Source organism: Tachysurus fulvidraco, chromosome 3, assembly GCF_022655615.1.
Source record: "Tachysurus fulvidraco isolate hzauxx_2018 chromosome 3, HZAU_PFXX_2.0, whole genome shotgun sequence".
Lineage (NCBI taxonomy): Eukaryota > Metazoa > Chordata > Actinopteri > Siluriformes > Bagridae > Tachysurus > Tachysurus fulvidraco.
In genome coordinates, this window is record NC_062520.1 from 30,130,907 (window position 1) to 30,141,390 (window position 10,484).

The window sequence follows — 10,484 nt, forward strand, 5'->3', positions numbered from 1 at the left end:
TGAGTTGTTTTGTTTTGTTTTATTAAGTTAAAGATAGACAAAATAAAGAGCAGCTGGTGAGGAACGAGTGTTCACAGGTGCTTCCTGGTGCTTCCTGGGTGCTTCCTGGGTGCTTCCTGGAAGCAACATTTAACTCTAAATGGATAAAAAAAAATGTGTTTTGTAACTTAAAAAATTCAAACATGAAAATTGTTATGGTATACGAGGAATATAAAACACAAAACATACAGAATTTCTGCATCGTCACATCAGCATGTCGCTGGTTATTTTCCTGTAACAGTATTGTTTCATCACGATCCAAAAGTGCGAGAAAAAAAAAAAAAAATATATTATAGTAATTTGTAGTATTAAATTATTCAGTCGATAGTCAGCAGATTGGATAGAACAAAACACTGCGATCGAGGCTCTATAAAGGAACCAAAAACGTTAGAATGCAAAACGATTTTATAAATCTGCACTTTGGTCATAGTGTCATCGCTCATAACCCGTGGAAAGCAGTGGGCTAAAATTGATATGCTATCAGCCAATTCTCCGTTGACTTATTAGACCATCTGAGATGGCCGTCTCTCCGAGCGTTTAAGCTCCGTCTAGCGTCTCGGTTCTCCTGAGGCCCGTGGACTTGAGATGGCGGGGCATTCCGGGTGTGTGCCGTGTTACGGCGGGGCGTCGAGTGAGTCTCATCATGTGAAAGCGGAGACTGTGGACTTAATTAAACCCTTAGAGACGGCAAATCACAGAGAACATTTACAACTCTCCGTTCCCCTCGGTTAAAAACCCGACTCTTATTTATCGCCGGCGTTTACACATGTAATGCTTGTGGTTTTTGGTTCATACGCCGGACTGAGAGAGCGGCGTGATCGTCATCGTTATACACACGCACAAACGACAACACATTTACCTAATCAAGAGCATTACAGAGTTTTACTAAACTAATTCACAAAAACGTGAGGAATAATAAAGTACTGTGTCGTGATCTTGTAGGAAAATAACCAATGGCGGTATGGTGTGTTGTAACAGACTTACTGTTTCAAAAAGTAAAAAAAAAAAACTAAAACATCGATATCTTGACAATTATAAATATTATTTCTTATTATAAAGATGAAAATAAACCAAATGTAAGACTATTAAACTTATTTATAGTCTTTGGAATCCATTTAATCCGTTCTATTGGCTAATCTCACAATTTTATACCTAAAAGGAAGCAAAACGATCATATTAAACATAAAACATGCAAAAAAAAAAAAAACATTTTCTAATATAAACTTTACTTTCACTCGCTCTGATTTTTCATTTGAAATCATTTTGTTGATTATCTTTCCATAACAGCATGTTTTACAAATTGTTTTATACCTCATTTAAAGCAGCAGTTTACTAAACAACCAGATATAATTTCAGGTAACTGTTCTCACTCACTTTGTAAGCAGCTATAAAGAGTTGTTCCCTCACCAACCTCTATTTATTCTCTCCCTTAAGACAGCAAAAATGAATAAGCAAACAAAAACAGAACAAAACAAAGCAAAGCAAAACAAATGCAGCTTGAGTTACAAATGTTAATTTGTTTGTTCTGAAAACAGAAATTTCTCAATGTGAAAAAAAAAATCACATTTAAGGTTTTAGAACGTTTGTGTGAATCATAGAAGAGACTTGGATAATTGGTTTACTCACTCATTTATCCTATGAGGGAAAAATGTTAGAAATTGCTTCGAAATAAAAAAATAAAAAACATTTGTATGGAAACGCCACAAGAAAAATGTAATTGAGAAAAAAAAATACGAAGAACAAAACACGAAACGTTTCTTCGTCCAGATTTCCTTACGTTATTAACTCTTATTTAGCTATTAGCTTCTCTGAAGTTCAAATGAAGAAGGATGCTAAAGTCAGAGTGTCTCCAGACGGCAAAGGTTTTTGTCAGGAGATGTTTACGTAGAGTTTATTGGAAGGAGTCTCCAGTGTCGCCACGACATTGAAGTAACTAAAACGGATAGAAATGATGATGTCTAGCTTTATTTAATAAGTTAAATGATTAGCGAATTGTGATGGGGTCAGAGCAATAAAACACTTTAATTGAATCGCTGATTATTTTCCTTTAACAAGATTACAACAAATATTAGGGGGACACGGTGGCTTAGTGGTTAGCACGTTCACCTCACACCTCCAGGGTTGGGGGTTCGATTCCCACCACCGCCTAGTGTGTGTGGAGTTTGCATGTTCTCCCCGTGCCTCGGGGGTTTCCTCCGGGTACTCCGGTTTCCTCCCCCGGTCCAAAGACATGCATGGTAGGTTGATTGGCATCTCTGGAAAATTGTCTGTAGTGTGTGAGTGAATGAGTGTGTGTGTGTGTGCCCTGTGATGGGTTGGCACTCCATCTAGGGTGTATCCTGGCCCGATGACAGGCTAACCTTTACCCAAGGTAGTTCATATAAGTGGTAGAGAGTGAATGAATGAACAAATATTATCTATCACAGCCTATAATATGCTACTGATATACATGATATAATCATTTTTTTAAAATTCCAATCACATAGCGGAATGTAAACGATAACCTTAACTAGTTTTTATTCATAACATATGGAGGTGATGTACAGGAAGTGCTTGTTTTAAAGAAATAACTATATTTCAATAATCTGGGTTTATATCTAACACCTTTGTAGAAACCTATACCTTTATTTTAACGGCAGGAGAGAAAAAAATGAGCAAACACGTCCGAAGAAAGAGAGCAAGGGAGAGAGAGGAGTGAAAGTTAGTAGCTGAAACTCCTCCAAGCATATTTCCTTTGGTTGGCTGCAGTGGGGAGAGTATGCTAAGATAGAAAGTATTATTTTCCTAAATGGAAGGTGTCAGATGGTCACGCTGGGGTGATCGGCTGTTCAAGATCACCGCTTCCCATCTGCAATTTGTGACGTGTGAAAGATTCAGCCCAAATGTGCTCACAAACTGGAAATCCGCAGCACTTTTTCTTATCGGCGCCGAGCAAGATAACCAGGTGCTTTACAGATCAGGGAACAGATCATATTAATATCACAGAGTGCTATTGCGATATCATCTTGTTTGTAAAAATATTTTTTGCTAACTAAATGTGCTGCAATGGAGGCGTTCAGAAAGTGGCTTTTTGTGTAAGAAGTTGGTGTTTTATTTTTATTTTTTATTTATTTATTACATTTTTTTTCCCCCCTTCCAATATCATACTGTATATTAAAGCCTTTAGACGTTCGAGTTATGTGGAAAAGCCTGAGATTTAATAGTGTGGATTTTCCACAGCATCTACCATGTTAGGATTGTTAAAAGACGCTCCCGGTTATTTTCATATAATCCGTCCTTTACAGAATAAACCCGTGTTTATTACGTGCAAACGATCTGTGTGCTTTACGCTATATCTGTAGCCTGACGCACCACTTTAGTCCTTTGTGTGGAGCAGCATGCGAGTAATAATGCCTCTAACATATGAGCGTTCACACCGAGTAGGAAAACCTTCTTAACATTTTACAGAGGAAAACAGAAACAAAAAGGTTTTTATCGACAAAAACGATCCTGAATTTTACCGCAAAACCTCAAGAAGGAATTAAAAAGGAAATCTTATTTTTCTCTATTTAACTACAAAACAACGAGAACTAAACAACAGACGAACAAAGCAGATTTTATCCAAATCAAATCCATGATAAAAAAAACAAAGATTAATATTATTCTTCTTATTATTATTTTACCTCATAAAAAAAAAAACAGAATTATTTTCCCAGAAAAACACAGAATCAGGCTGAAAACGCTAATTCTAGTAGAAAATCGAAAAAATACGACACCTAAAATGGATCACGAACAACAGAATTTAACCAAACGTTATTACCACGACAAAATCCAAAACTATTGTCTTTAAAAAAAAAAAAAAAAACAGGATTCTCTCCCCCGAACACTTCCAAGGGTCAAAGTTCACCTGCACAAAGTCAAAAAAAAAAAAAAAAGTGACAGGAACGCGTATTTCACCACGTCTCGCGTCCTTTCCCTTTCAGTCATTGTGCTTTTTTGCTGGGTGAATTCTGTTCTGCTCCATAGCATCAAAACAAGGTAAGATAGCAGTGTGTCAAAAAGAGTAAGTGGCAGTTAAAGCATAAATATTGGCACTTCTGTCATTTTGACATCATCATATAACCCGATCTCAGACAACGGTACGAAGTGATTTCTGAACATTTTTTTGTAAAGTATATACCGTATGGCTAAACCGTGTGATTTTTCATATTCCCTTTGTTCTTTATCATATTCAGTAAACATGGAAATGAAATGCAGTAACAAATGGAAATGGAAATGTACTTTTTCCATACGATTGACTCAACAGCACAATAATGAGACAAATTAGCTTTTATACTCTGTGTGTGTGTGTGTGTGTGTGTGTGTGTGTGTGTTGTAGTCTCAGTGTGAACCAAGATTTTCTGAGGACATTTGGGGGCTGATCCCTCTGAGGAAAAATGCTTTTTAAACATTTTCAAAATCTTCAGCTTTTATTTAAAAAAAATAAATAAATAAAATAAATGTGATAAAAGTCTTCATAGTGGTTCCTGAGGTGAGAGCTGGGGTTAGATTTAGGTGTAGCATAACTTTAATTACCGGCATGTCAGTGGAAGGTCCTCAGAAGTATAGTAAGAGAAGCGTGTGTGTGTGTGTGTGTGTGTGTGTGTGTGTGTGTGTGTGTGTGTGTGTGTGTGTGTGTGTGTCCCACAGGGGTGTTGCGTTGGTGTAGAAATGTAGATATGCTGCTGCTTCTTTCTCACATATGGGCTTCTAATGGGCGAGTTCTCGACCAGGTGGGCCCGGGCGCTTGGAGACCTGCAGATGATCACTCATGACAAAGAAAACACAGTGAGAGAGAGAGAGTGAGAGAGAGAGAGAGAGAGAGAGAGAGAGAGAGAGAGTGTGTGTGTGTGTGTGTGTGTGTGTGTGTGTGTGTGTGTGTGTGTGTGTGTGTGTGTGTGTGTGTGAGAAAGTGAGAGAACAGTAAGAGAAGAAGTGTCCCCAAGAGAGCATCTGGGCAGCTAGGGCAGAGACATGATGGGACACTCGAGGGACAATAGCATTTCTCTGTGTGTCTTTCTACGTACCTGAGTGCGTATGTGCAAGCAGGCATTTTAGTGTGTGTGTGTGTGTGTGTGTGCTGCTACCGGGTAGCCACCCTCAGGGTTGGCAGCAGCAGCAGTAGAGCCGTGTGCGGTGGAGCGGCTGTGGGCTCAGTGGCGCGATCACCTGGGGAAGGTAAAGCCACTGGAGCAGAGCTGATGCTTATTTCTGAGGAGAACTGGGAGATTTTATTAGTTAAAGCAGCACCCAACCCCAAACGCTCCTCACAGGGACACGGCACACAAACAAAGAGTTTACAGGTACGAGAGCCTTGTGCTTGACTCCTGATAGAATTCCTCACACACATCACTGAGAAAAGTCACGTGGAGTTTACGTGGGATTCTCGGGTTCCTTTTGTTCGAACAGACCTTCTCCTTTACATTTCTACATAATTCGTGTGTTCGTCTCTTTCTGCGTCATTTTTACAAAAATTAATTGACTTTTAAACGTGATTTTTACGCTTCATTTCTTTGCTTTTCTTTATAAACAAATCATTTATTTGTATTTTACTTTTACAGGTGTTTTTTTCACAGGTAACCTTTATATTACATCCACGAATGTATGATTTTACACCAATTAGTTATTTTCACATGACAGGTGGTTCATAGTATTTATTAAATGTTTTTTTTATTTGTACTTTTTACATTAACTACATTAATTTTTTAACAATTAATCTGCACATGTCATTGTCCCCCCCCCCCCTCCCGTGATTTTTACACTCATTTTTGGTCACTTCTTTTTCACACGCATTATCTTTTACAAATCCGTTTTCACGTGTCAGTTTGCGGCTTCCTTTCTTCTGACGCGATTTTTATTTCGTTTATATTTTCGCACGTGTAATACACACGATTTTATCCCCGCCATAAAAGACCCACAACACATATTACATCATGAAGTACACATATTACACTGTGGTGTTTGTTGAATCCTTCTGCTTCGCACTTCCTTTTTGGTGCAAGAGGCAACATTCGTAGACATTAAGCCTTTAATTTCATTTCCCTTTCCTTTGTTCTGACACTGCTGTAACCCGTTTGAAAATGGATAATAATATGGTCAGCACCACCCAATTACTCCCTCCAGTCAGCAGTGAAACAAACGGGGACCAAGCAGAGAATTTTACATTATCTGTGCTCCCTTGGATAGTCTGACAATAATAACTGCAACACAACGTCAAGCTGTGGCTGCCAAGCTCGGTTTGTGCGCTTTAGAAACTTCACAAATTAACATTTGCTTGAAAATTAAAAGGCTCCTCCACTTAACTTGTTACCAAAATAAATAAATAAATAAACAAATAAACAAACAAACATGACATGAACAATACCGGCTGCTGAGTTCTCTAATCTGATTGGTCAGAATTTGTTGACGCTGATTATATTTGGGAGTTTTGTAAATTTTTTCGCCACGTGACGGACGTGCAGGTGGTGCGGACTGACAAAAACGTCTGGGTGGGAAGAGTGACTTTACGTCACCTCGTCGTTGACTCATTTCCAAAAAAAATGGCACAGTCGTGTAGCAGATTAATACAATGATAATGATTTATGTCAGATTACGACTTAGATTGAAACGATCTTCGTTTTGTTCAACGCTCGTGCTGAATTAGCCTCGGCTGTATTCTCTCTCTCGTTCTCTTTCGATTCTCTCTCTCTCGCACCTTCTCCCTGAGCTACTGTAGCCGTCGATTTGGCACCAAACCCTTCAAGATGTCCCCAGCAGGCTTCTGCATCGCTGGCCACGTAGTAGAGTGTGTGGTTTCCTTTAAACAGCTGTAATTTGTATTTCCAATCACCGTGCTGATTTCTGCTCATTATATCGCTGTTTCACACCGGTAAGTGAGCAAAAGTTTGGATTGATTGACTCTAATTAAGTAAAAAACGTTCCGAGCCATGGGTTTATTACCATGCTAGCTAGCCACAAATGTCAGAGACTTTCACAAATTATTATTCTGTTAAGATGAATGTGTGGGAGAGCAGGCAAGTGTGGAGAAAAAAAGGAACATACATTATTTTCCTGATGAATTTGTTTGCCACTTCTCTCTTTCTTATTTTTTTTTCGTCTTTTCTTTCCAGACGTTTTTCCCCCCTCATCCCCCTCCCAACCCAGACCTCCTCCTCCTCCTCCTCAACACAGACCCTTAAATGAATATGCGAACTCATCAGCATCATTCACACGGCTCGAGCCGTTGTCACTGTATCAATATCGGATTCACAGGTGTAAACAGGAGCATTAATCCACGGAGGCGCTAAAACGGTGTTCGCTAAATATGATATCTCTTAAAAAGGCCATAACTTCTGACTACCCGTGTCACTTTGCTAACTGTATCCTAAAGCAAACTCCTGTTGGGAAAATGACTCAATATTGCAGGACTGGGTGAGGCCTTGATTCTGTGGTTGGGATATTAACTGATTACGGATATGTAGATTTCTCGTAGCTCCGGGCCTTTGTGTCTAGGTACAGTACAGTGAGTGACCTGCGGTATACGACGCTAAGCCGCTACAAAAAGATGCATTTCATAACGCGCATGCATGTGCATAAGCGCGTGTCTGGGAACGTCAGAGCAGCGCGGAATGCCGACGGACGGATTTGATGCATGGTTCCGGAGAAATTAATGACACTATGGCGTTCCAGGTTGGGTGCCATTTATTTCTCAGGATTGATTAGCAGGATAGAGGGCGCAGATGAATGTGTTTGGGAAGTCTACTAATTTAAAATATGGCTGCCCAAACTGGAAGAGATAGCAGAGAGACACTTCATCCTTCAAAACGTGACCATGGCATCCAAAAGAGAGAGAGAGAGCGAGAGAGAGAGAGAGAGAGAGAGAGAGTGAGTGAAAGACGTTGTTATGGATCGAACGTTCTCCTGAGATCCTGTCAGCAAATTGTTGCACGTACCGCAGATACAACACGTATCTGTGTGTTGTGTTCCTCATCAGTGGCCTATACTTTTGCCTTGATTGTTTCATTAACATCTCTCCGGAGTGAGATATCCGAGAGCCTTGCGCTAGCTGGAATCCGGATGAACGCGTTCTGACAGGCTGCAGAGCAACAGAGCGTCGTGCGCGCGAGTGTGTAGCTTTATATACGGCTGTCAGGAATCAGGAAGTCGGTTCGGCTGTTTGTGCTCATGGGTTTGTGTTGATATTACAGCGTGGGGGTGTGGGGCGGGGTGCTTTGAATTCTCGCTTCTGATTGGTCAGTAGGTTATACGTTTTTTATAACGCAAATCACAAGGTCTGTTGTAACGTCAGCATTACTAAAGTGGCGAAGACCTTAATAGCAAAGTCGCCGTGGATGTTGAAGGAGTCTCCGGTTTCAGTGCTTTGTAATCTGATGTTTTGAACAGTGGGAAGTCTTCAGGAGAGACCCCACGACGTGCTGCAACAAGAAAATAATCCACTCCAGGGTCATAATCTTGGGTTGCACCACATGAGACAATGTGAGGGTTTTATTCCTTACACAATTAATTTAAATCTCGTTCAATTACGGAACTTATTTCTCACTGGAGCATCCAGAAAACTCCAAACTTTCGTAATAATCCACATTGGTTTCACACACATAGCAATAAAAATATGTACACCCCTGTTTAAAAAGTGAACGAAAAGGGAGTTTTCCGCAGAAACGAAGGAAGAAACCCAGATGAGTTTGTCACTGGCGCACATCAGTCATGTGATGAGAGAAAATAGGAACACGAGTGTTTTCATGGGGTTCGGAGGAACGCCAGTGGGTAGTGCTCACACAACATCCTTCTGTGCATACTATTTACCCCTGGATTGCTTCAGGCTAATGTCTCAATAATTTTCACTCTTTTTTTTTTTTTTTTTTTTTGCGCAGGTCCTTCCCACAAAGGACTTGACTAATGATCCATGGACAAAATGAAGCATTTAAATTTATTCATTAATCATTCATCTCCAGCTCATTGAAAATGCTAAACTTCCACAAAATTAAGATTGAATATTGAAAAGTGATTGAGAGAGACAGTTCTGCGGGCGGAAAGAAGACGAGGGGGAGAAGGAAAAAAAGAGGGGGGGGGCAAACAACAAAAAAAGTGAGTGAGAAAGAGAAAGAGAGAGAGAGATCCAGGGTGATGGAGGAAGCGTACTGTATACTTGGGCCATGTGCTGGTTAAGACTACGCGGGTATACTAACCACGGGATAAGGTCAGGAGGGTTTCAGTAGGTGTAATTAGATCCGGGAATGTGGAGAAGCGTAGAATTTCTGTCAACACAGCCCTGTAATTATTCTCTTTTCCAATTAATGGTGACATAGATTAATTATCTGATGAGGCAAAGCCAATTGCAATCATTCACCCAGCTAAAATTAGATCATTCCTGACAGCAGCATGAAAGTCACCTGTTTCATTGTTATGGATTGGGCTGTGAGGAGCAGAGAGGGTGGAGAGAGTGAAGCACGCTTGGAGAGGGTTATAAGTGAGTTGTCTGGCACAAAGGTGAACGTCCAATTACTCTGCTATCTGCACCGTAGGCATCGGCCTGTTAAGTCCGCCGAGGTCCACGCGCCTCGGTTTGTCTGCCATGGCGTCGCGGCTGGCATCCGTCAGGAAGCCAGAGACGCGCTGGATCGCCCCGGACAAGTCCTCCTGTTTAAAAAGGCAAGCAAATAGGCAAGAGACGCGTAATAATGTATTAAAAAGGAAAAAAACAACAACCGAGAGTCTGTGCTCCATCTCTGCCTACACACAACATCAGATGGCGTGAGGAGAAAGAGACGAAGACGGCATGCGGCACTCCTGGTGAACTGTGCATGCGGGTTCAGTGCACATCTGCTCTTTAAAAAAAAAAAATCAGCGACCAGATTTTCTATTAAACTGCCTTGCACTGTCAACCAGCTTGGGAATCTGAGCTGGCCTAGCCATGCAGAAATTCTCTGACTAACAATTATATCAGAAACAAGATCTTGGATTACGATCCCCCGAGAGCAGCGCAGCGGGCATCCGCTCCAATTATTACCGGCCATTCACAACTCTCCACCCTGTTCTCTGTTGTTAGCAATTGTCAATTATGCTATCCCTGGTGTAAACTTGCATAACCCTGAACGCAGTGCCCTGATTTGGCAGGAAGCGTTTCTGAGATGACAGCCTCATGCTCGCCCATCCCTCTCTTTCTCTCTCCCTTCCCTTTTCACATCAACCCCACCACCACCACCACCACCCCCTACATACACACACACACACACACTTCTCCGCACTACATCCCTCCACTCTAGTTGAGCTAGTCGGAGGCAGTCATTTGTGCCTCAGGAAGACACAGTGACAAATCAGTGGCGCTACTTTTCGTGATTGGGCGTTCCTCTCCAGTGGGCGTGTGGGTGTCTTGTGCCTGTGCAGCCCGATGAAGAATCCGGCTGCTTAAATAAAACTGGTGTTGATTG

The 10,484-nt window shown here is 41.0% G+C and overlaps 1 protein-coding gene across 6 annotated transcripts in view; it reads right to left on the bottom strand.

Annotated features, from left to right (window-relative positions):
* Positions 1–3,721: 3,721 nt before the first annotated feature.
* Positions 3,722–10,484, bottom strand: part of LOC113648668 (coiled-coil domain-containing protein 178) — a 30,409-nt gene continuing 23,646 nt past the window's right edge. For 4 of the 6 annotated variants that reach the window (XM_027155984.2, XM_047811107.1, XM_027155965.2 and 1 more), the window contains one exon: positions 8,965–9,693. In XM_027155984.2, coding sequence (XP_027011785.2) covers positions 9,556–9,693 — 138 coding nt within the window. In that variant the 3' untranslated portion in view covers positions 8,965–9,555. Of the gene's footprint in view, positions 4,826–8,964; positions 9,694–10,484 lie in introns of those variants that run through there. The other 2 variants (XM_047811108.1, XM_027155996.2) reach the window with 2 other exon arrangements.